The sequence below is a fragment of the Geotrypetes seraphini genome, chromosome 9, assembly GCF_902459505.1.
Source record: "Geotrypetes seraphini chromosome 9, aGeoSer1.1, whole genome shotgun sequence".
NCBI classification, from domain to species: Eukaryota; Metazoa; Chordata; class Amphibia; order Gymnophiona; family Dermophiidae; genus Geotrypetes; species Geotrypetes seraphini.
Genome location: NC_047092.1, coordinates 146111740 through 146138373, shown reverse-complemented (window position 1 = coordinate 146138373; position 26634 = coordinate 146111740). Strand labels below are relative to the sequence as shown.

Here is a 26634-nt window from a genome sequence, read left to right as displayed (position 1 = left end):
AAGACTGTTAATGATATACAGGTCACATGTGCTCTATTTATTGGGCTTTTTTATTTTTTTTTTTGCTATGAGCATAGCAAAACCAAAGTAAGACTCAAAAGAATTTGTTCCCGTATTGTGCTATAATGACATAGGGTTACCAGATGTCCGAGAAAACCCGGACATGTCCTCTTTTTAGAGGACGTTCCAGGTGCCTGGAGGGATTTCTTTTTTTTTATATGTTCAATCAGTTTTATTAGCATTTTATCATAGAATATACAAACACAGACCTCATAATCATAACATGTCTTCACAGATTGTAAATACAGGCGGTCCATGACATAGCAACAAAAAAACAGTATAAAAAGAAATAATACCATAACCCAACTAACAAGCTTAACAGTTATGTGTACAGATCTGAGATAAACACATAAGTATAAGAGGATATAACAATATTAAGGTGTATCACTTAAAATTATAAGGTGGCTCATACATTCATATATACCTAGAAGATGATACCGTAAGGCAAGCCGTATATTCATGGTTCTGGCTCACCAGGATGGTCATGTGGCAACTCAAATGCTACTTCACTGGACAGTGGTGCCCACATTTTTGTGAACTTTCGGAGCGAACTATTTCGTTCAGCAGCAACCCTTTCGTAGCGGGCATACAAACAAACAGTGTTCCACCATTCACTATATGAGACATTAGAGAAATCTTTCCAATTGGCTAAAATGATTCGAATTGCAATTAGTAAGAGTAGTTGTATTAAGTGGAACACCTCATGCATTGAGGGGTCATTTCTAAAACTTGGCAGTGTGTCCAGGTTTTGGAAAGCCTCAAGCTTAGGACCGCATCTTGAGGGCCTCTGCACATGCATAGATGTTGACGCAATGATGTGCGCATGAATTTGATGTCATTGTGTCAATGGCCACGCATGCACAGAGGCCCTCCAGTCACAGCCCCAACCTCAGGGAAGGCGATATAAGGTTCTTATGGGGGCAGGGAAGGGGCAGAATGAGGCTGGGCTGGGAGCAGAATGGGGTGCGGCTTGAGCAGAATGGGTGGGGCCAGGTGTCTTCTTTTTTTAAGGAGGAAATCTGGTAACCCTATAATGATACATCCTAACTTTACTAGTTTAATGGCTTTAATAATAATTCTTCTGAGTGATGACAATAGACAATATTCAAAAAAACGATAAAAGCCACACTCTCCTCTATCTTGATGATCTTAATTTCACTTGATGCTTATATCACTTATTAGCAATTAGTTCTCATATACTCAAGACATTTCAAAAATAAAAAACTTTTCTTTCAAACTTTCATACATGGCCTCAGCGGCTACACTTGAACATCATATTTCATGTAATGCTCAAGCCTAAAAGTAGCCAGCCTCTTCATCGGCCTTTAAATTAATCTTCCTCAATGTTTTTCAATATTTAAATATACTTAGGGCTCCTTTTACGAAGGCGCGTTAGCGGGTTTAACGCATGCGACTTGTCATCACGCGCTAACCCTCGCGCTAGCCGAAAAACTACCGCCTGCCCAAGAGGAGGCGGTAGCGGCTAGCACGGCCGGCGGTTTAGCACGAGCTATTACGCGCGTTAAACCACTAACGCGCCTTCGTAAAAGGAGTCCTTAGAGCCAATAAATAACTTATCTTATGTGGATATACTGAATGGGGCTCCGACGTGAATTCAGCGCTTCGCATTAAGAGCTGTTTCAAGGAGTAATCCCCTGCAATGTTAAAACACAATATTCAGCATACCTAAAAGCATTTTATCCACATAAAACCACGTTCATCAAAAGTCAAGAACACCCCTATGATGTTCCCTTTGGCCTTTGATGAATGTGGTTTTATGTGTAGAAGGATATAAATAAGAGACTTACCTAATAAATGGAGCATAGTGCTTAATATGATGCAGAGAGAGTTTTCACTCCCATCAACATTTCATTTATTAGTGAGCGGGCACTCGGAAAAATTAAAAGGGGACAGATTCGGAACCAATGCTAGGAAGTTCTTCTTCACCCAAAGGGTGGTGGACACCTGGAATGAGCTTCCAGAGGGTGTGATACGACAGAGCACGATATCGCAGTTCAAGAATGGATTAGATAATTTCCTGAAGGAAAAAGGGATAGAAGGGTATAGATAGAAGAATACTATACAGGTCCTGGACCTGATGGGCCGCCGCGTGAGCGGACTGCTGGGCATGATGGACCTCTGGTCTGACCCAGCAGAGGCAATGCTTATGTTCTTATGCTGCATACTATGTCTATTTGTTAGTCATTCCAGGTATTTTTATTTTTTTGGCTATAGCTAGGGCCATGACCCTAAACTGGTTGACATTGGTTCCTCAAAGACGTGAAGAGTAAGGACTAGATTCAGTGAATTTTGGTTAATGCCGCTTTCAAACAGAGACAGAGGAATAGATTCCAGTACTTATTTCTAATCATCAATGGCCATTTAGAAAGGCATAGAGCCTCTGTGAAACTTATATGCTACTAGAACAATAATGCTGTGATGCTGTAATATTGATACGGAAAATACACAAATAACAAAGGATATGTTTTTTAAAGACCAGTTCAAACTGACATGATGCGTTCAGCTGAGTAAAGGCAGGCTATAAATTCATATTACATACCCACATATGTATTACATTTCATCCTCCCAAGCAAACAATGGAAGTAAAATTTTGATTTCTCGTTTTCAGGATACATCCTAATTCTGCTCAAGAAGTGCATAGACACCCCAGATGCCAGACTTTGCCCATAATCCGCAGCAAGAATGCACTTTCTCATCCAAAATTGTTGCAAATGCTAGAGATCACAAGCGGTATTGCAAGTAAGTTCATGTCAAATTTTATTGTTTTTTACAACAATATGGATTTTTCTTGCACCTTATAATGTTATGTTATCAAAGATGACTTGAACCTTGTCAGACCCTGGACATTTTCAATAGCATAACTTGTAGGGCCATGATGGACCTTGTCCCCAAGTTTCAACTCAATTAGTGCACTTTATAAAAAGGTATCTGCTCCCCGGATGGTTGAACAAATGGATGGATTGAATCATTGCTATTGCACCTTTGCAGCTCTGATTGAAAACAATAATTAACTTCAGTAAATAGGTTAGTTTGGATCAAAGCAAAAGACCCAGATTGTCAGAACTCCTTTCCTGATGTATAATTTGACTCAATTCCATTACTGATGGAAAATGGAATCCTACCTTATGGTCTGACCATTTTATTTATTCCTTTACTTTAAATTGGAAAAGTGCAAAGTAGGAAAAATCTAATAATCTGGGTGCCAATTTATTTTCGAGGTAAAATAGACCCATTAAAAGTTTGGGATGGATTAGGTCAGTGGTCCCAACCCTGTTCTGGAGGACCACCAGGCCAGTCGGGTTTTCAGGATAGCCCTAATGAATATGCATGGAGCAGATTTGCATGCCTGGCACCTCCATTATATGCAGATCTCTCTCATGCATATTCATTAGGGCTATCCTGAAAACCCGACTGGCCTGGTGGTCCTCCAGAACAGGGTTGGGAACCACTGGATTAGGTGACATGGGAGAAGGTATGGAGGAGTTCTCCTTTATCCCTAGTTGGTTATCAACTAATAAAGCTGTACTGGATGAGATTGCTCCATTTGGATTGCAAATGAAGCATGTTTGCTATTCTGGTAATTAGTTTGACTCAGAGTTTCTCCAATTGAAATGGCTCTGTAGGAGATTAGAATGTAAATAGAGAAAGAACTAAACTAAACCTTAAGTTTATGTACCGCATCCCCTCCACGGAAGTGGAGCTCGGCACGGTTTACAAGAACTTAAAATATAAGAAGAGAAAGGAAAAGGTTTACATGAGCTTATATATAGAATGGAAGAATAAGGGGGAAAATAGAATTACATGTTCGTGAAGAGCCAAGGACCTTGCTATAATCTCTCAAACACTCTAGCATCAAGGGGTGCATGATTATAAAGTAGCTTTGAAAAATAAGTGTGGGATTTGTTTGTTCCTGGCTGGTTTTTTCACTGCAGACGAGGTTGGACCTCCCTTCTTTTGGGATTATTATTCTGGTCAGACTGGGACAACTATAAAGAGATTATTCATAGAAACATGATGGCAGATAAAGGTCAAATGGCCCATTCAGTCTGCCCATCCACAGTAACCATAATCTCTTCCTCTCTCTAAGAGATCTCACGTGCCTATCCCATGCCTTCTTGATTGGTTTCAGAATTGACAGATGTTAGCAAGATTGTAAGTCGGTCTGGGGAAAAAACCACCTAGAGCTAACCAACAGGTGAATCACTATTTGATTTCAATTTCCTGGAGAAGTTAATCTGTCTAGAGCAGGGGTGTCCAATGTCGGTCCTCGAGGGCCGCAGTCCAGTCTGATTTTCAGGATTTCCCCAATGAATATACATGAGGTCTATTTGCATGCACTGCTTTCATTGTAAGCTAATAGATCTCATGCATATTCATTGGGGAAATCCTGAAAACCCGACTGGATTGCGGCCCTCGAGGACTGACATTGGACACCCCTGGTCTAGAGTCATAAGTGGCTCCATGAGGGAGAATGAATGTCCTGGAGACAGGATTTGGACAATTTTTGAGATGCCTGTATAGTTGAGATTTGATTATCTTTTTTATATAAAATATGCTAAATAATATTGTTTTATAGACACTTGCAATAATGAGTGTGGCGCCTACTACTTTTAAGTTATGTCTGTATAAATGGCAATGCGATATGTTATTGAGATGGGAATTGAGGTTCGTTAAGCCTTTCACCCTTTTGTACCAGCAATCAGAATTTGGGGGGGGGGGGTCCACTTGGATGCAGGGCTATCATTAAAACCACATGTTGATTTTGTTGGAAAAAAAAAGTGGTTTTCATACTATGAAAGTTGCATGCACTTCAGAGTTATTTTCTTAAACCTCAGTTCAGATTGATTGCTTAGTATTCTTGACTATTGCAATCTTATCTATGTGGGTTGTCCTCAGTATTTGCTAAAATGACTGCAAACAGCACAGAATGCAGCCATTTGATTAATTTTTTTCATTAAAGACGTATGATCATGTAACTGATTATTATTTAGAGCTTCACTGGCTACCTATTCAAGCTCGGGTTAGCCCCATCTTACCTGGTTGGGTAATTTATATTAGTGTGTCATTCAAGGGTAACTCATAATATCAATCATTTTACTTTCCCATCAATTAGTGGTTGACCATATTAATGATACATAGAAAAATTATTAGCATTCCAAGCTGTGCAATTTTGGAGGGAACTATTGGATCACTGTTTTTGTATGGAATCTTATTTAACTTTCAGGAGCCAGGTTAAAGCATAGGCCCCCCCTTTTATCAAGCTGTGTTAGGGTTCTTTATCACCGGCCACTGCAGTAAAAGCTCCGACACTCATGGGTATTTTGTGGCGTTGGAGCTTTTACCGCAGTGGACGGCAATAAAAAGACCCTAACGCAGCTTGGTGAAAGGGGCCATATATCTTTAAAAAAATGGTTCATGTCTTAGGTATTTCATTTTTTTCAATGTACTGGAAGATTATAGGTTCACAATTATTGTATTGGTCTATTCTTTTGTTAACCGCTCTGAACTTGTTGGTTGCTGAGGTATATAAATAAAGGATTATTATTGTTGTTTTGGTATAGGTCATGTAAAGGAACCCAAGCCAGTAAAAGAAGAGCATTTCATCATAGCTGATTAAGGCCCCCTTTTATCAAGCAGTGGCCGGCAATTTAAAAAACAAACAAACCACCTAACGGAGCCTTAGATTAAGATTGCACTTTTGCAGTAATAGATATGTTTGTGTGGCTTTATTTACTCTGGCTACTCAGAACAATTTTTTTTTTTTAGTTCAAAAAGTTTTATTGATTTTATAAAAGATGAAATACAAAGCCAACAATATGCGTGCTCCAACAAGGAGCACATTATAACAATGTCGATCAGCCTCACATGTACAAACAGCTATATTCCTGTACCATAGGGCTTTTTGGACTCCTGCGAAATCAGTCAAAATAAACCGGTCATACGATGGTTGTTGCTGGACCTGTAAATCATCTGATGGTTCCTTACTTCATATGCTCTACTCCTGTACATATGTCTCATCTTTCTGGTCGAATGTATGGTCTACAATTGCCCGTATCTTGCAAATTACCGATGCGTTTTCCTTTGACTTATTGTTTAATGGCTCTTCGATACTCTCTTCCCCTTTATCCATTACTCATGAACTGTTGTTAATTATACTTTTATTTACTGCAGAACAATTTTTAAAGCAGCAGAAGCCTCCTAGTTTTTAAGGGATTTATCAAGATATTACGTACTGAATATAATACAAAACCTTAATAAATTCTTAAGGAAGTAAAATTTGCATATATGCCCGATATCTGTTCTTACATGGTTTCCTCACCGTCCCTTTTCTCATGAGCATTTGAATGCAGGGGAGCCAATATTCAGACCACGGGAGTTAGCCAGGTTGACTCCTGTGGTCGGCACCGAGTCCAGATATTCAATGTCAGGCCATTTCCGGTGACCAGCATTGAATATCCAGTCTATTTTTGGCCACTAAAATCTTAGCCTGCCATTTCAATATTCAGCACTGGTCAGCTAAGTTTATAGCGGCCAAAGATAGACCAACTATTTAAGCAGCCTAATTTGGCCGTTTGACTTAGCCAGCCAGCGGTCTGAATTTTGTGGCTAGTTGGCTAAGTTGTGCAACATAACCAGCTAGCCTCTAACCGCTAATATTCTGTCGCCTTCTCGCACCGGATATTAGTTCTTAGGCAGCTAAGGGCTCCTTTTACTAAGCTGTAATAGTGGTTTTAGCACGCGCAGAATTGCCCCGCGCACTAGACGCTAATGCCAGCATTAAGCTGGCATTAGTTCTAGCTGCGTTGCGCAGGTTTAGTGCGCGCTAAAATCGCTATCGCAGCTTAGTAAAAGGAGCCCTAAGTGCTATTTAGCTAGACAGGCTGTTCCTGGCTGGCTAAATAGTGCTGAATATCAGGCAAAAAGAGCTTTCACCCCCTACCTTCAGATTCTCCCACCAAAATTTCATTTATTAGTGATATATACATATTGGGATAAATGCTGCCATCTATTGAAAGTAACAATAATGAATGCTTTGACCTTCTGTTTTTCAAAGGTCTAAATTCTCTGACAGCATGGTTGATCTCAGCTGGGTCAATCTGAGATTACTATGCCTGATCCAAAAATTGATGTCCCAATTGTAGGCAGTAGTAGGCGTCCTACTGCCATTTAATGGACCAATTGGGATGCATGTTTTTTTAAAAATTTGATGGAGCAAAGGATGCCTACAATGTAGGTATTTGCATGCGTATGGAGACATCTAGGCATGCCTATGGATCTAGGTGCTTCTCATAGGTGTGAGTCAGAAGCCTTTTCATGTAGGCCTGTAAAATGCTGGCCTACATTTGAGGCATCTGTAGAAGAAAATAGATGCGATTCTGGAAACGGCGCCTACCGGTGATTGACACACAGTAGGCGCCCGTTTTGCAGGTGCCTACCTTGGCAGGCACTGTTTCCAGAATCAGGCTCTTAGGGAATCCCTTAACCTTTCAATTGATGTGAACTGTAATTTTTTTTTTTTTTATAGTGTAGCACTTTTTGCTCCATAGAAAAATGTTGATCTTGGTTTCAGTTGACATGTTTTCTTCTGTTCCAGGCAGCTCTGATGAAACAGGCATTGTACTCCATGTAGATACAGAGGCAAACATGGCCACAGAGGTTTGCCTGACTGTTCTTGATCTGTTGGGACTTTTCATTCAAAGTCATGAGGTATATCTCACTCGTAAGCAAAAGTTCAAACCACATTTCTTCACTGATCCCTCTCATTGCCTTGGGCAAGTCACTTTACCCTCTATTGTTTAGACTAACAACTTAGACCTTCTGTTACTAAGCTGCGGTAGAGGTTTCTACCATGGCCCAGAGTTCTAAATGCTCCGACGTTGCTCCGACACTCAAAGGAATTCTATGAGCATCAGAGCAGCGTCGGAGCATTTAGTGCTCCAGATCATGGTAGAAATATCTAGTAGAAACATCTACCACAGCTTAGTAAAAGGAGGGGGGGAGTTAGATTGCAAGTCTTCAGGATCATGGAAGTAATTACTGTACTTGAACAGTAACTCACCTTAAGCTAGGATTTATAAAGTGAAATCATTACATCGACTTTCAATGTATATTTAACTTACTTTTCCTCAAGAATGAAATGCAAAGAAAATTCTAGGTTTTCTGTATAAATTTTTTGTATGTGTCTGCAAATGAAGATCAAACATATCTTTATTCACTTTTTCTTACCAATCTGAATTTTGTTTAAATTACTGAACCTAATCTATTTCTAGACGTTAGAATGTTAGATCTGGAGAACTGAGATAGACAGCAAGGGGCTACGGAAAACTTCTCAGCCTTGGGGTAGTCTCCATTGAGGGCTATACACTTAGTCCAGCGATTTTCCTTTTCTTTTTTTTTTTTGTTCTGTAATTTTCCAACAGAGTAACAAAAGTGGAAAATCACTGGACGTGAAAAGTCATTTTCAATAGGATGTCTAAGTCTAATTTGAACATTTTGGAAAAAAACATCCAGAAATCCAGTAGAGAACATGTCCATTTTCAAAACAGCCAGACATCAGTCTCTTATTTTTGAAAATGACCTAGGTAGACATTTTGGTCCTTAGTATGTCTGTCTTTTTTGGCCATTTTGAAAAATAAAAACGTCACATGAAAAATGCACAAAAGCAAGTTTTGCAGACATGCTCAACTACTTTGTCTGATCATGGCAGGAAAATGTCAGGGGGGTCCAGGGATATCAGGGGGATATTGGGGGGAATGGTGTAGGGCTCAACAGCTCTTTTTTTTTTATTTGGAGGTTTATTGGAGGGGGTCGGTGCCTGGGAGGGAGGGAGAGATGAATCTCCCTGCCAGTTCAGCTGATCCTGGCAGGGGAGATCCCCATCAGCTGAGCCAGCAGGAATCCTCGAAACTGACTCACCTGATGGGGATTCCCCTTCTATGATCAGCTGATGGCAACCCTCAATGTACTATTCCCCCCCCCTCTTTGGGTGGTGGGAGGGGGGTTGATGACCACTGGGGGAGTAAAGGGGGATCATGCCTTAATGCCTCCAGTGGGCATTTGGTCAGTTTGGGTAGCTTTGGGGCACTTAGATGCAACTAAAGCAGGTCTAACTGCCGGTGTCTAAGTTCCGTCTAGGATGACCTGGGAAAGCTTTGATTATCATTGCAGTACATCCAGATGTAAGCTCGCCCGATGTCCGCCCATAATACGCCTCCCAACATGCCCCTTTGAGCTCTGGGCACACAGTGGCCTAGAAGTGCTACTGGACGTCCAGAAAGTCAGTTGTGATTATCAGCACTTGGGACATCCAGGCTATTAAGACGACCAAGTGCTGACTTGGGCTGGTTTTTAGATGTTTCAAAGTTTTGATTATGAGCTTCTAAATCGGTGTCCCATAAACTTATCCACACTGTGGCACACTAAACTAGGTGCCGAGGTCGGAAGGCATCCAGAAGTGCATGCACATGCGTAACATCATCACATCGACATCTGTGCATGTGCAAAGCCCTCCGGCCGTGACCCTGAACTTGTCACCTCACAGGTGGGGGGATCCTTGAGGAGGGGAGGTGCGGGAGAGGAGGAAAGATGCCGGCGAGGAGGAGAGTCGTAGGCGCCGACTGACTGCCTACAGGGCATGCCTCTTGCTGCATCCTGTAAGCAGTCAGCCGGCGCCTCTGCTCCTTGCTGGCATCTCACGGCACACCTGGAATCTGCCGTGGCACAAAGTTTGTGATACACTGCTCTAAATTAGAGAATGACACGGTGACAAAATTCATCACCGTTCCCGTCCCCGCGGATAACCACTGTAAACAATCTTCATGTCATTCTTTAAGGAGAGAGGGAAGAATCAGAGTATGAATGGCCACAACCACTGACCCTCAAGCTTTGCTTTGAAGAATGCTGGTGTAGAAGGACTGAGGTTGAAACAGACACTACAGAATGACAGTCTCTGGTACCCAGAGCAGATATTGTGATGTCATAATGCCTCATTCCACCAGTGCCTAAGAGCCAATCACATCAGTGACATCACAATGGCTTCATTATTCTTGGCTCACATAAGAATCAGAGTATGAATGGCCACAACCACTGACCCTCAAGCTTTGCTTTGAAGAATGCTGGTGTAGAAGGACTGAGGTTGAAACAGACACTACAGAATGACAGTCTCTGGTATCCAGAGCAGATATTGTGATGTCATAATGCCTCATTCCATCAGTGCCTAAGAGCCAATCACATCAGTGACATCACAATGGCTTCATTATTCTTGGCTCACATAAGAATCAGAGTATGAATGGCCACAACCACTGACCCTCAAGCTTTGCTTTGAAGAATGCTGGTGTAGAAGGATTGAGGTTGAAACAGACACTACAGAATGACAGTCTCTGGTATCCAGAGCAGATATTGTGATGTCATAATGCCTCATTCCACCAGTGCCTAAGAGCCAATCACATCAGTGATGTCACAATGGCTTCATTATCCTTGGCTCACATAAGAATCAGAGTATGAATGGGCACAGCCACTGACCCTCAAGCTTTGCTTTGAAGAATGCTGGTGTAGAAGGAATGAGGCTGAAACAGACACTAAGAAATGAAATGGGATTATTTCCTGCAGTTATCCACGGGGACGGGAACGGTGATGAATATTGTCACCGTGTCATTCTCTACTCTAAATGTATAGCCCTCATTGGAGACTGCCCCAACTTTGTTGGTTGGGCTGAGCACTTTTCAGCAGCCCCTCATATACCAAAGACCTTCTAGAGTCTCACATCCAGCATGGCAACCTATATAGAATTTACCCCTTGAGATCGATGGGCAGGCTAGATAAACTGCATGATCTGTATTTGCCAACATTTTCTAGTTTTCTTTGTTTATTTTTACCATACGGATCTAGGCAAAGAAACAAGCTAGATTGTAAATAGTCTTTTTTTTTCTTCCTTTCCATCTCTATAACACTTTTTTATGTTGACTTTCTAGAAACAGATGCAACTCTCTGATTGTCAGAACACCATAATGAAAAGGGTCTTTGATACCTATTTGCTTTTTTTGCAAATAAATCAGTCAACAGCAGCTCTTCGGCATGTCTTTGCTGCGCTTCGTTTGTTTGTATGCAAGGTAATTATTTTTCTATTCAGTTGTGTGCTTTTCCATGATACCAAAGTGGCATTGATCTTAATTAATGAAAGCTACATCCATTAATCAGTATTGTTTTAGTTTTATACTGTTCCTGTGATAAGTCTTTGTGGCAAAGCCCAGTTCAGACTCACCCGGAGACCAGCCCAAATACACTCAAAACAGCACAATGTAATGTAAAAAGGTACAACAATAAGAAAGCTTTTATTTTTCTAGAGACCTTAGTCTGGTTCCTCACAGATTCAGGAAAGGCACAAACAATTGTTTAGTTTTCATAGCCTTAAGTCATTTCCACAATTATTCTCCTTAAGGGCTTGGCTTACCCTGTTTCAGTAGAGTCAGTTACCCCTGGAGGTTCTTGTACATGTCCCAAATCTTTCCAAGGCTCCCTCAGCCTACAGCTAGGAAAGGGGAAACCTCTCTCTCCCCCAGGACTTCTTTGTTCCTCAGAGACTTTTCTCTCTCGTGGGGACCTCTCCCCTAATGATTCTCCTCTGTGACAGATAAACACCTCTCTGCTGAACGATGCCCCTTGTTTCAGCAGGGATACAGGGATAAGGTAGCTCAGCACTGAGCTGTAAGCCCAGTGCAGTCTAGGACATGTAGTCCACTCAATTATGGGCTAGCAGCTCCTGTTGTATAGAGGTGAAATGGTAGCATTGGTGGACGATAACCCCTTCCACAGTCTTCCTAACACAAGAATAATGAAAGACATAAAGAGCTATTGCATGTAATTTCCTTGCACATATAACATTTTTTGCTAATTTTACTACATGCAAAATTTGCCTTGAGATATTGTCATTGTGCTTTCTTAGTGCTGGTTAGACAATCTACTCTTTTGACCTCAGAGGACCACAAAGAGTGACTATCAACAGATGAAAATACAATTTCATAAATACTGATTACAAAATACATCTGAATATTTGATTCATAAGTAAATATACAATTCATAAACAATATCAGCATATTGTTTATGAATTGTATATTTCATATACAGCACATTCTTCCCACCAGGGTTTGTTGAGTCATGTTCATATTATTATTATTTTTTTCTAGTTTTACATTAAACGTCACAAGAATAAATCTTGCACCATTAAACACAGAGAAGGAAATCAATTCAGAACACTTATCATTCTTAACCAATCATAACCCCTTCTTAGACCACAATATTGAGAGTGGTCAAACTATATAAGAGAAAAACTTAAGTATAAATTTTTCAGAAGAAAGGCTTAATGTTATCTAAACAGCTGCATTGTTTCAAAAAGTCCCTCTTTAATCATTCCTTGACATGCAGCTCCTGATTGGTTAAGGCCCGACTTAGTGCAGGAAGAGGCGGTCAGAGCACACAGCGAGTGATTTCCTGCACTTGCCGGTGCTTTGGCTGCTCTCTCCTGCCTATCCCGCTGCTCTCTCCAGTTTCCCCCATGAAAAACCGTATTCGCGATTTTTCAAGATTCGCAGAGGTTCCTGGAACGGAACTCCCGCGAATATCGGGGGAGTACTGTACATATCTTTGGCCAATAATAGGGCACACTATTTGCACAAAGTACACACTCTTTTTTTTTTAAACAATATGCACTATTTGTACACAGTCCTCCAGGGCCTGATTCTATAAATGGCACCTAGCAACGCCTACATTGTGGGTCCTGCTTGGCACGGTTGTCAGTCAACTGCTAGACACCGTTTGTAGGATCATGCCTAGCGGCGCCTAAGCAGTCTTAGGCGTTGCTAGGCATCCTAAAGGTAGATGCTGCTACATTAGGCCAGGTTTTCACTGGCCTAATTTATTGGTGCCTTTCTCGAACACCTAGTGAAGTGTAACTGAACCATGTCTATTCTCTGCCCCTAACCATGCCTACTTTTCAGGTAATTGTCGTTAGGCATCAGAAGGCACCTCCACTTAGGTGTCACGTGGAATTATACGCCTAACTTTTCATTTTAATTTTTTAAATCAATTATTCAATTAATTTCAATGGCACAGTCACTTGTCATAAAAAAAAGGGGAGGGAAGTAACGCCTTACAGAAAGAACCAAACGCCCAAAAAGGCAAGTATGATGTCCCAACAGGGATCCTAGTTTCAGCAACTGCTATTTATCTAGATATTGATTGATCACAAGTAGAGCTTCCTCCTGGGGGGATGTTAGTGTACTAAGACACTACATCCATAGTGACCAGAATAATTGAAGTTTGAACTGGGATTTTGATAGTCTAAATATTGTGATAAAGGTTCGAGGATTGAACTCTACCGGAAACAATGGGTTGGCCCGGTGGCTCCCGTAAGGATTTGTGTATTTTAGGTACAAAGTAAATATGAGGGATCTTGGGATATGTATTATAAAGAAATTTGAATTCTCTGATCGTAATGACTCTTATGCTTGCTCACAAAATCCACAATTCTTGATCTCCACCCTTCTGTCTACTTACTCCCTGCTTACCATCCAGGATACTTTGTTCTTTTTCAGCCAATGTGCTAGTCATACCATCCCTGCAAACCATACATTATGACCGCATTTATTCTCGAATTTTCTGTGGCATCGCCCCAAAACTTTGGAATGCTCTCTCTCTCTTTCTAGAGCTCCATTCTGAGAAGCTCACTTACTAACTAAATACTTTCCTTTTTCAAGATGCCTATTCCCAATAGCATGTTACAGCGTTGCCTGCATGATGGCTCTAGATCTGCAAATCCTTCCTCTTTCCTCTATCCTCAGAAGAAATTTGTACAGGCAGTTCCCGGGTTAAGAACGAGTTACGTTTTTAAAGCTGTTCTTAAGTCGAATTTGTATATAATGCAGAACTTGTAGATTTTAAGATTCTTGCTGCTTACCTCTGCTCCCAGCTGACAAAAGGGCCGACTGTCCCTACCAGTGTTCTCTCTAAGGTACCGCATGCACAACTACACACTGTTCTTAATATGGCCATGCATCATTCCTGAATCTGCTGCAGGAGAAGTGTAGGAGTCTATGCCACTGGAAATACTACTCAGTGAAAGCAAATGAAGCCTTAACTGCATTCTTAAGTATGAGTCATACTTAAGCTGGCTGTCTGTAACTCGAGGACTGCCTGTATTTCCTTTCAGATAACTACCTTATGGATGGTATAGCAAATCTGAATAAAACTTGAAACTCCCAAGTATTCTGCTCAGCAACCTCTATTATCAGTGTACAGTATGTGTAGGAGATGAAGAAGATTCAGGAGGGTGAGGATGGGACCTTGATTTAAAAATACATTGGGGCTCCATACTGAAGAGCTGCTCACATTGCAGTAGTAGAAAATACATTCCTGGGGAGTATGTGGCACAATGATTAGAGCCACAGCTTCAGCACCCTGAGGTTGTGGGTTCAAATCCCATGCTGCACTTAATCTCCCATTGATAGAGTGTGAGCCCACCGGGTCAGATAGGGAAAACTGCTTGACTACCTGAATGTAAAAAAAAAACCCAATTAGGCCATAAGTGGTATATAAATACTTAAATAAATAAATTAGAACGAATGCAATAGGTTATGAAAATATTTCACCTGTGTTTCCTCCTTCAGTTTCCTTCAGCATTCTTTCAAGGGCAGGCAGATCTCTGCGGATCATTATGCTATGAAATCCTAAAATGCTGCAATCATCGTTCACATTCCACTCAAATGGAAGCCTCAGCGCTGCTTTATTTCTTCATGAGGAAGAATTTTGAATTTAACAAACAGAGATCAATCGTCAGATCTCACTTACAGGTGAGTTGGTGAAGATTTTAATGAGATCGATCGATGCAATTATTCTCAATTTTATAAATAATGCCAACAAATTCCTAATAGGATCAGGCTGTTTGATAAGATCATTTCAAAGTCATCTGCCAACAGAACAGTATCAGGTCCATCAGACTATAAAGCCTTTTATTTTGTTCAAATGACAAACTTATTGTTTTGTTTGTTCTTACATTTTCATAGACCCCTGATGCAGGCCTTGGGGGGACGAAACACAAATCATGTTGAATCTTTTTTAATGTCATCCATTAATTACTGTAATAAAGACATTTGAAAGTGTCCTTTGCAATCCAGACTGTTTGTCTCCAATACTATTGTCTTGTGTTGCATTTGGTTTGCGGTAGATCTTGTTCTTCTGGTTTTTTGCATCATTTACCTATGCCAGCTAAAGATTTTTTCCCAAAATGGTGAACAATATATCTATTTTTTTTTCTTAATTGCACCATGTATAAATTGGCTATGGATGGAGCAAAAGTGACTCACATGGCCTCACTTGATTTCTGTACATATAGAGATCCATTGAATAAGAAAAAAATTTATTTCATGACCAGTCTCACCAAAGTCATCAGAAAATCAGTAGAGATTGCATGAGGTTTCTCTCTTTAATCCAATGCTGCTTTTATGTTCTCTAGAGCTTCAGTTTGAGGAAGGGGCTTATTGAAGGATGGTAAGGTATTCTCCAGTAAGACTGAGATCTGGACATGCAAATTACGTGTGCTAAAAAGCTATTTTTATTTATTCCATTGACGGGCATGTTGGGGGCAGAGAGTGAGTCAATCAATGAATAGGAAAACCAAATCAATCATAGCAGCATATGAATGAGGGTGAACCAAATTGGTATTGTATCAGAAAAGAAAGGCACTCTTCTCTATTAAGGAATTCAAAAGCTGTTCGACATAGCTTTAATATTTCTCATAGTTCATATTTCCAAATACGGCATATGCTCAGAGACTTGAAGGCAAAAACATGAGGCAAAGCCCCAAGAATGTCGCCTCACCATCCAGTCATCGCATATGTTTAAGACAGCATCGAAAACTTTATGTTCACTGTATAACACACTATGTAAGGAAATTTTAATAAACAAAGGTGATATGTAATATTTCCACTTTCATTGATCACCTTAAAATGCCATTATATATATATATATATATATATATATATATACAGATAATAACTTCACAATCTAGTATGTGCTAATAGTGAACGCTCAGACCCACAACTGTAACCCAGTGAAAATTCACGGAGTAGCTGTGTATAGAGACAATCATTGCATGTTCACAATCTCTCCCACCCATACCATTGGTTCACATTCTCTCCCACCAATACCATTGGTATTGGTGGAAGAGACTGTGAACATGCAATGATGGTCTCTATACACAGCTACTCTGTGAATTTTCACTGGGTTACAATTGTGGGTCTGAGCATTCACTATTAGCACATACTAGATTGTGAAGTTATTATCTGTATATTTATATACTATGGCATTTTAAGGTGATCAATGAAAGCACTGTATAACACAGTCAGCTATTAGAATATAAGTAATATCAAACTAGTTGACTGTGTTATACCCTTCAAGTCTCTAAGCATATACCGTATTTGGAAATATGAACTATGAGAAATATTGAAGCTATGTGGAACAGCTTTTGAATTCCTTAATAGAGGGCAGAGAGTGGGGCATTTCTGTGCTGATAAGTTATTACAGGTACCTTACTGCATGCTAACTGATTAGCATGTACAAAACAGATGGTGGTAAGGCCCGGATTCTATAAATGACATCTAAAGTTAAGCGCCTAGATCAGCGCAGCCTAACCCCACTTCTGGCATTTGCCACTCCCACAGTGGGGTTTGGCAGCCTAACATGCCTATGGAGGCGTGATTCAAGCGCCTTGAAACTCAGTTAAAAACAGCATTTAAATTGCTTGGGCGCCTATAGGCGTCTGAAAATTTGGCACCGATTAGAGAATCTGGGCCTTTCTTTAAATTATGTTTATACACTCTTTTAGATTTATATGGCATTCATTAATTTTATATGAACAGCCCTATGGGTTAATATACACAAGTTCTTGTGGGAGAATAGTTCAGTAGATAACAAATAGAAGGTGATTAACTATAAATCACCTCCCATATTCTCACACTTGTAACTATAATATTGATGATTTCAATGATGACAGACCCTCAGAGGTACACCACCATGATACTCAAAGTTCTTTCATTGTATCTGGCTTGACGTACCAATTCCTCACCGGGTCTTACTTAATTTATCTTAAATCTCAAACTTTATCATAAAGATGTTGAAAATACTTAGCTTAGTTAGTATTAGTGGTCTAACTCAGCACGATAATCCTGCAACATACTACTCCCATGTTATCCATGCATTAACCATTTAGCATGTAGTAATGTAGATGTGCTAACTGGTTAGCATAGGAATGCCCACTCCATCCCTGACCCACCGCTTCAAAAAAAAAGATTAATCATACAGTTAGCATGCATACACCCCAAAACTAGCACAGAATACGTTAGCGCATGCTCATTAGGCTTTTTTTCTGCATTAGGCATGACTTAGGGCCTAAAACAGCCTAATAAAAGGGTGCCTAAAATTGTTAACGTATGAGGGGCTGCTGGAAAGTTGGGGCAGTCTCCATCAAGGGCTATACATTTAGTCTACTGATTTTCCACTTTTTTTCATTCCATCAGAAAAATACTGAATGAAGAAAGTGCAAAATCGCTGGACTAACCCCCCTTTTACAAAACCGTAGCGCAGTTTTTAGTACCAGCCACAATGGTAACAGCTCCAACGCTTGTAGGAATTCTATGAGTGCCGGAGCTGTTACCACTGCGGCCGGTGCTAAAAACCGCGCTACGGATTTGTAAAAGGGGAGATAAATATATAGCCCTCGATGGAGACTGCCCCAACTTTGTTGGTTGGGTTGAGAACTGTTCAGCATTCGCTCGTACATCTGGTATGATGAATATGTCGGCCATGAATGCTTTAAAGAATGCTGGTAAGTGCTAAGCAGATTTCGTGCGAGAACATTTTTTTGTTTTGTTTTTAAACATGACTAGAGAGCTCTTTCAGGAAAAAAATAATGGAATGTCTTATTGCGCTTTCCTGCCCATCAGTATAATTAAGAATTCTTTTTTTTTTTTTTTTATAATTCTTTATTCATTTTCACAAACTACATTAAGTGTTAATATTTTCATTCACAGTAACAATAAATACATCACTTATAAACAATCATTGGTATATTACATATATTCTTATCCCTATCCCTCCCTATCCCTCGCCCATACCCCCCCAACCATATACTCCATTATTGTATGATATATGTAATAATAAAATACCCCCCTCCCTACCTCATAAACTAATAAACATAAGGGAAATAATTTTACTTAATCCTGACAATATTTTGTTAATGGTTTCCATACATCCTTTAATCTTTTTGACATTTCAGCTCATCAAAGCAGTCAGTCAGCTGATAGCAGATGCAGGAATTGGAGGGTCTCGCTTTCAACATTCACTTGCAATAATAAATAATTTTGCAAATGGAGACAAGCAAATGAAGGTGAGCAGCATTCTCACTGATGTGAACACTATTTTCAGTGCATAGCCATTCTGGTTTTTTCCAGTCTTCATATATGCTTGTGCTCTACTGTTTAAATGTAAACAATAGATTTACTTTAAAATGTATTCTTAAACTAATAAAATTAGATGCTTCTGGCTGGCACAGAAGGCCTCTCGCTTGATTCCCTAATCCAATCTCCAGTTCCCTGGATCTATTAGGGATATTCCCAGCCCCCACAGTGAGCAATTCTATAACGGAGCACATAGTAGGAGTTTATTCTATATAGGAAATTATTCACCATAGAATACTATCATAACAGATGAGTTACATGCACAACCCAATTACAGTACTCTCCTGAAATTCATGGGGGCTCCATTCCAGGACCCCCTGCGAATTTTGAAAAACCATAAATGCGGTTTTTAGGCAGGGGAGATAGGAGAGGGCAGCTGGAGAGGCAGGAGAAGACAGCTGGAGCACTGGCAGGTGAAGGAAATCACTCGCGGTCTGCTCCAACCGCCTCTTCCTGTACTAAAGTTGGCCTACACCAATCAGGAGCTGCTTTGACACCCAGCTTCTGATTGGTGCAGCCTGACTTAACTACAGAAGAAGCGGTCGGAGCAGCCCGTGAATGACCAGGTCCGCGATTCGTGAACCGCAAATTCACAGGGGAACACTGTATACTAGTCATATAGCTACTGTATCTAAATGCTAAAGATACATGCAAGCATTGCAGTATTCTACAAGGTATGTGCATAAGTGTGAGTGCTGCCCAGATTGCTGCTTTTAAATCCTATATAATAAAACCCTAGAGCACGCATGCGCTCTTGAAAAATCGTGATTCCTGGGGCCATGTTTTCTGATCCGTGGCCGTGTTCCATTTTAGAACGCGGCCAGGGATCACTCTGGCCACTCCCCTCCTCATTCACCAACCCGAAGCAAGCTCCTCACCAACCAGAAGCAAGCACATCACCTCCCGCCCTCTCTCACCGCTGCTGCTGCCGCTGCCGCTAATCCTTCTCTTCGGGGCAGCCTGCGATCATGGCCAGCTTTGGCAGGCCTCGCGGGCCGCTTTACGGCCTCGGTGGCACATTCCCTCTGACGCATGGATCGCGTCAGGAGGGAGTGTGCTTCCGGGATGGGGAGCGGCCTGTGAGGTTCGCTGGGGCTGGCCACCATGATCGCGGCCTGGAGCAGGCCAGAAGACGCCGGGATGCAGGGAGGGTAAGCAGGGGAATTAATACAGGGGGCCAGGGGAGAGTGAAAGGGGGCTGCTTTTGGGGAGGGGTGTGCTGGAGGGAGACAGAAGGGGCCATGGAGAGATAGGGAGAGGGAAAGGGGGCTACTTTGGGGGAGGAGGTGTGCTGGGGACAGACAGTTTTGCTCTGGGAGAAACACAGAAGGGACCATGGAGAGACAGGGAGAGGGAAAGGGGGCTGCTTTGGGGGAGGGGTGTGCTGGGGGGAGACAGAAGGGGCCATGGAGAGATAGGGAAAGGGGGCTGCTTTGGGGGGGAAGTGTGCTGGGGACAGACAGTTTTGCACTGGGGGGAAGACAGAAGGGGCCATGGAGAGATAGGGAGAGGGAAAGGGGGCTGCTTTGGGTGGGAGGTGTGTTGGGAACAGACAGCTTTGCTCTGGGAGGAAGACAGAAGAGGGTCATGGAGAGATAGTTAGGGAGAGGGAAAGGAGGCTGCTTTGGGGTAGGGGTGTGCTGGGGGCAGACAGCTTTGCTCGGGGGGGGGGGGGTGGAGACAGAAGGACACAGACAGCGGCCAAGGAGAGAGAGATAAAGAAACACAGACAGACAGACACACATATATTCTAGCACCCGTTAATGTAACGGGCTTAACGACTAGTATATTTATAAATGATTTAGAGATGGGAACAACTAATGCAGTAATTAAGGCCCTCTTTTACTTAGCCATGGTAGAGTTTTTTACTGTGGCCCGGAGCGCTAAATGCTCTGACACTTCTCTGGCACTTGTAGGAATTCTATGAGCATCGGAGCAGTGTCAAGGCATTTAGCGCACCAGGCTCCAGTAGAAACTTCTACTGCAGCTTAGGAGAAGGGGGTGAATTTGCTGATGACACAAGGTTATTCAAAGTTGTTAAATCACAAGAAGACTGTGGAAAAATTGCAAGATGACCTTACAGACCTTACAGTTGTGGGGTGTTTGGGGGGTTGTAACCCTCCACATTTTACTGTAAACTTAACTTTTTCCCTAAAAACAGGGAAAAAGTGAAGTTTTCAGTAAAATGTGAGGGGTTACAACGCCCCCACAACGCGGCGCGATCTCTATTAAGTAAGTGGGGGGGTTCCCCCCCACACACACCCCCCGTCAGAGCCGTAAAAACAGTAATTTTGTGCGGCGTGCACTGCTGCGCTGCGCTCAATTGTCTGCGCGCGCCTTTGTCCTGGCGCGCTTTTGACCTGACACCCCCCATTGCTTCTCCAAAATCTGATATAAATGAAGCTAAAGCTACAGTTGATCATGTACGGGCAACATACACAGAATATAAACAAAATGTAATGATTGAAGTGTTGTATTATGAGATGGTTGAGAAGCCGGGTATACAACTACACCCGAGCTAAGTACTCTATATTAAGATTATGGTTCTAATAAGGACTCACAGTTGAGAAATTACAATACAAGTAATAAAATATATAAAGTAAACATTTTTAATATAAAAACCAAGTAGCCCTCAATAGAGATATTTTGGACCGATGATAGCTCACATATGGGCTAGTGAGTCCTTGACTTAGTTCAAGCGGCTGCTAACCGTGAGCACTTGAGATCCATAGTCTCTAAGAGATAGCTATTGTGATAAATCAATTTTGGCACTAGCCTTTATTTAGGTATTTTTGGTGTATTATGAGATGAACCATTGAAAATAGAACTCGCCCAATCTTATCTTTTCCCCAAAGAACAACCACTTCCCAGCAGAGGTAAAGGATCTAACCAAACGAATCAGGACTGTTTTGATGGCCACAGCTCAGATGAAGGAGCATGAGAAGGACCCAGAGATGCTTGTGGATCTACAATACAGTTTAGCAAACTCTTATGCTAGCACTCCTGAACTGCGTAGGACATGGCTTGAAAGCATGGCAAAGATCCATGCCAGGAATGGAGATCTATCCGAGGTAATATAAATAAGAAACAGTAGAAATATCGATATAAAATCTGAGACCTAGACTGGAGAAATTGCAAAGCTCTTCCTACCAAGATGCACTTATTTTAATTATTTATTTATTTCAAATAATTTCTATACTGATTTATAGTGGTACCTCGGTTTACGAGTGCACCGGTTTGCGAGTGTTTTGCAAGACGAGCAAAACATTTGCAAAATCGGTGCCTCGGAAACCGAGCATGGCTCGATTTACGAGCACACACCCCCCCCCCCGCAATCCGGCACACCCCCACTGCGATCCGGCACCCCCCCTGCCTTGATCCGGCACCTCCCCCGCCACGATCCGACCCCCCCGCCACGATTGGGCACCCCCCCGCCACGATCCGACCCCCCCCCCCGACACAATTGGGCACCCCCCCCCCCGCTGCTTCTTACCCTCATCTGGGCTCTTGAAAATCGGCCTTCTCGTCTGCTGGGCCTTGAGCATCTGAGCATGCTCAAGGCCTGCGAGTTCACGTTCTGAACGTGAACGTGAACTCGCAGGCCTTGAGCATGCTCAGATGCTCAAGGCCCAGCAGACGAGAAGGCCGATTTTCAAGAGTGCCCAGATGAGGGTAAGAAGCGGCGGTGGGGGGGTGCCCATTGTGTCGGGGGGGATGTCAGATCGTGGCGGGGGGGTGCCCAATCGTGTCGGGGGGGTCGGATCGTGGCAGGGGGTGCCCAATCGTGGCGGGGGGGTTGGGTCGTGGCGGGGGGGTGCCCAATCGTGTCGGGGGGAGGTGTGCCTGATCACAGGGGGGGCCTTCGAGGGGAGCAATGCCGGTTCTCGTGGTGGGGGGGAACGCATCAAAGCGAGTTTCCATTATTTCCTAGGGGAAAATCGCTTTGATAAACGAGCATTTTGGATTACGAGCATGCTCCTGGAACGGATTATGCTCGTAATCCAAGGTACCACTGTATATCAAAACTGTTTACAAAATGATTTACAAAATACATATAATGTTAAAATAAATCTAGACAAGTAGAAACAGACAGCATTAATTTTAACAACAATCAGTACTCAGAAAACTGCATCAGCAAATAATTGTGTTTTTAACAGTTTTCTAAATGAGCTGCTATCACTGCATTTTCGAATTTGGCTAACAAGGGCATTCCATAGTTTTATCCCTGCTCATGAAAAGGCCATTGCACTGGTTTCCGCATATTATGGGTTGACATTGTTTTCAACAACAATGCAGAATTTTCAAAAAGCAGTGATCTTGTTGGTTGATAACTAGACATCTTATTCTTAAAGAATTCTGGAATCAAGCCATATAGAAACTGGTGACACACCATAATTGCTTTGTATTGGATTCTAAATGACAACCAGTGAAGTTGTCAAAGATATGGCAAAATGTGCTCATATCTTGATTTTCCTGTTATCAATCTAGCCGTGGCGTTCTGTACCACCTGCAATGCCCTGCACCTGGCTTTGGTTATTCCCAGGTACAGGACATTGCAGTAGTCCAACCACGACAATCACGCATGGCACGGCACGGAAATCAAACGGTGAAAGCATTGGTTTCACACGATACAATAAATGTATCTGAGCGAAACATATTTGTATTGTCTTTGTCACTTGACAATTCATTGTAAGCCCAGGGTCCAATCTCACTCCCAAAATTGTCATCGATTCCCTCACTTGCAATACCTCATTTACCACTTTTAGTTCTTTTGACCATCTCTCCCGATCAGATTTACCCACCAGCATAACCTCTGTCTTCTCTACATTCAATCTCAGACCTTGCCTTTCCATCCACTCGGTAATTTCACTGATATAGTTACTCATCTGTTTCTCTAGCTCATCTCCCCATACACACACTGGGAAGGAAAAAATAATATCGTCTGCATATTCTCGATATTCGACCCCTAATGATTGAAACAGCTGACATATTGAAGCCATATAGATGTTAAATAATAATGCGTAAAGCGCTGATCCTTCTGGAACTCCACTTTTCACTGGGAATTTACTTGAGATCTTACTCCCATTCCTTACTTGTAAAAATCTGTCTATAAGGGTTTTTTTTAATCACAGACCGCTGTGGTAAAAGCTCCAATGCGCAAAGGAATTCTATAAGTGTCGGAACTTTTACCGCAGTGATCCGCTATAAAAAAAACACCCTATATAGCTTGATAAAAGGGGGCCTTTATTATTCTTTTCAGTATCTTGTAAGATATTGTATCCTAAGGAATGTTCTCCTTGTGTCGCTGGTGTTTTTCTCCCACTTTGTGATGGTATCAGTCTCTTAAAAGTAAAAACCATTATTGCTAGAATTTAAATTGAATTCCAATACAGACCTACCTACAGTCAATAATATACCATCTGAATAACTTGATGAAAATGCTGGCTATACATTGTGATAATTCCTTGTATGGTATACTGAAAATATACTGTATTACTATATACATGGCTGATATTCAAAAGGGTTTATAGCAGGGGTCTCAAAGTCCCTCCTTGAGGGCCGCAATCCAGTCGGGTTTTCAGGATTTCCCCAATGAATATGCCTGCGATCTATGTGCATGTACTGCTTTCAATGCATATTCACTGGGGAAATCCTGAAAACCCGATTGGAATGCGGCCCTCAAAGAGGGACTTTGAGATCCCTGGTTTATAGTACAGTGGTGCCTCGCATATCGGACGCCTCGCACAGCGAACGCTGCGCACAACGAACTTTATGTCTTGATCCGTACAACGAACTTCGTTTCACACAACGAAGTCGCCCGAGCTGCATCCTTCCGCGCAGGCACTGCGCTTAACTGCCCTCTCTCCGCCTGGTTCCCTCTTGCCCCCCCCGACTCCCCGACACGATCGGGGCAAAAAGGAGCCCAAGCCCTCTTGCCCCGCCGATTCCCCAACTCCCCACACAATATCGGGCCAGGAGGGAGCCCAAGTCCTCCTGGCCACGGCAACCCCCTAACCCCACCCTGCACTACATTACGGGCAGGAGGGATCCCAGGCCCTCCTGCCCTCGACGCAAACCCCCCCACCCCCAACGACCGCCCCCCCCAAGAACCTCCGACCGCCCCCCCAGCCGACCCGCGACCCCCCTGGCCGACCCCCACGACACCCCCAACCCCCTTCCCCGTACCTTTCTGTAGTTGGCCGGACAGACGGGAGCCAAACCCGCCTGTCCGGCAGGCAGCCAACGACGGAATGAGGCCGGATTGGCCCATCCGTCCCAAAGCTCCGCCTACTGGTGGGGCCTAAGGCGCCTGGGCCAATCAGAATAGGCCCGGGAGCCTTAGGTCCCTCCTGGGGGCGGGGCCTGAGGCACATGGGCCCAACCCGACCATGTGCCTCAGGCCCTGCCCCCAGGAGGGACCTAAGGCTCCCGGGCCTATTCTGATTGGCCCAGGCGCCTTAGGCCCCACCAGTAGGCGGAGCTTTGGGACGGATGGGCCAATCCGGCCTCATTCCGTCGATGGCTGCCTGCCGGACAGGCGGGTTTGGCTCCCGTCTGTCCGGCCAACTACAGAAAGGTACGGGGAAGGGGGTTGGGGGTGTCGTGGGGGTCGGCCAGGGGGGTCGCGGGTCGGCTGGGGGGGCGGTCGGAGGTTCTTGGGGGGGGGCGGTCGTTGGGGGGAGGGGGGGTTTGCGTCGAGGGCAGGAGGGCCTGGGATCCCTCCTGCCCGTAATGTAGTGCAGGGTGGGGTTAGGGGGTCGCCGTGGCCAGGAGGACTTGGGCTCCCTCCTGGCCCGATATTGTCGGGGAGTTGGGGAATCGGCGGGGCAAGAGGGCTTGGGCTCCCTTTTGCCCCGATCGTGTCGGGGAGTCGGGGGGGCAAGAGGGCTTGAGCTCCCTCTTGCCCCGATCGTGTCGGGGAGTCGGGGGGGGCAAGAGGGCTTGAGCTCCCTCTTGCCCCGATCGTGTCGGGGAGTCGGGGGGGGGCAAGGGGGCTTGAGCTCCCTCTTGCCCCGATCGTGTCGGGGAGTCGGGGGGGCAAGAGGGCTTGAGCTCCCTCTTGCCCCGATCGTGTCGGGGGTGCCAGGGACCACACGGAGTCACCCACCGTACCACCCGATTCGGGTAAGCACAGGTATCGGTGGGTGGCTTATTTGCGGGGGGGTGCCTTATTTTACATTTTTTTCTAAAAAGGGGGGGCTGTCTTATTTGATGGCCCTGCCTTATCATCGGGGAAACACGGTAGAAAAAAAAAAAAAAATGAACAGTTAAGTCCCAGTTTTTGCCGCTGAGACTCTGCCCTCTCACTGTAAAATTAGACTCTACTTAGTCTGTCTTTAAATTTAAAAAATGTGTGTTGTTTTAAAAAACAATTATGTTTTTAGATGTATCTAAATAAAAATAATAACCAAAAATTTATCTTTTTTTATGTCATCTTAGCATATTTTATGCTACAGAACGAATTATTTTTTTTAACATGTATTGTTATGGGAAAACGCGTGTCACACAACGAACGTTTCACATAACAAACTTGCTCCTGGAACGGATTAAGTTCGTTGTGTGAGGCACCACTAATTGGCACGCCAGTTTTCAGCCAATCAAAAACGAAATGAAATCACCAATTAACTGTTTGGCATGGAACTCTTAGTCTGCCTAGCAAAGCCCAAGTCGAGTTGCCCTCCGAAGCCTAATGACGTCTATCTGACAAGTAGGCACGCTTAGGGGCGGAAAATAGGCATGGTTGACTTAGGCCAGGGGTGGGCAACTCCAGTCCTCGAGGGCCAGATTCCAGTCAGGTTTTCAGGATTTCCCCAATGAATATGCATGAGATCTTTTTGCATGCACTGCTTTTGATGCATATTCATTGGGGAAATCCTGAAAACCCGACTGGATTCCGGCCCTCGAGGACTAGAGTTGCCCACCCCTGAGTTAGGCTTTGCTAGGCCTCCGAGTTAGGTGCTGGTAAATTAGACCAAGTAAAATCTGGCCTAATGTACTGATGCATACCTCTGAGATGTCTAACAATGCCTAAGCATGCCTAGATGCT

General features: G+C 43.1%; 1 protein-coding gene across 8 annotated transcripts in view; it reads left to right on the top strand.

The window, feature by feature from the left end:
* Positions 1–26634, top strand: part of DOCK10 (dedicator of cytokinesis 10) — a 432092-nt gene that overhangs the window by 350652 nt on the left and 54806 nt on the right. For all 8 annotated transcript variants that reach the window (XM_033958682.1, XM_033958685.1, XM_033958678.1 and 5 more), the window contains 6 exons: positions 2690–2820; positions 7676–7788; positions 11052–11189; positions 14742–14924; positions 18407–18517; positions 21443–21658. In XM_033958682.1, coding sequence (XP_033814573.1) covers positions 2690–2820; positions 7676–7788; positions 11052–11189; positions 14742–14924; positions 18407–18517; positions 21443–21658 — 892 coding nt within the window. The remainder of the gene's footprint in view (positions 1–2689; positions 2821–7675; positions 7789–11051; positions 11190–14741; positions 14925–18406; positions 18518–21442; positions 21659–26634) is intronic.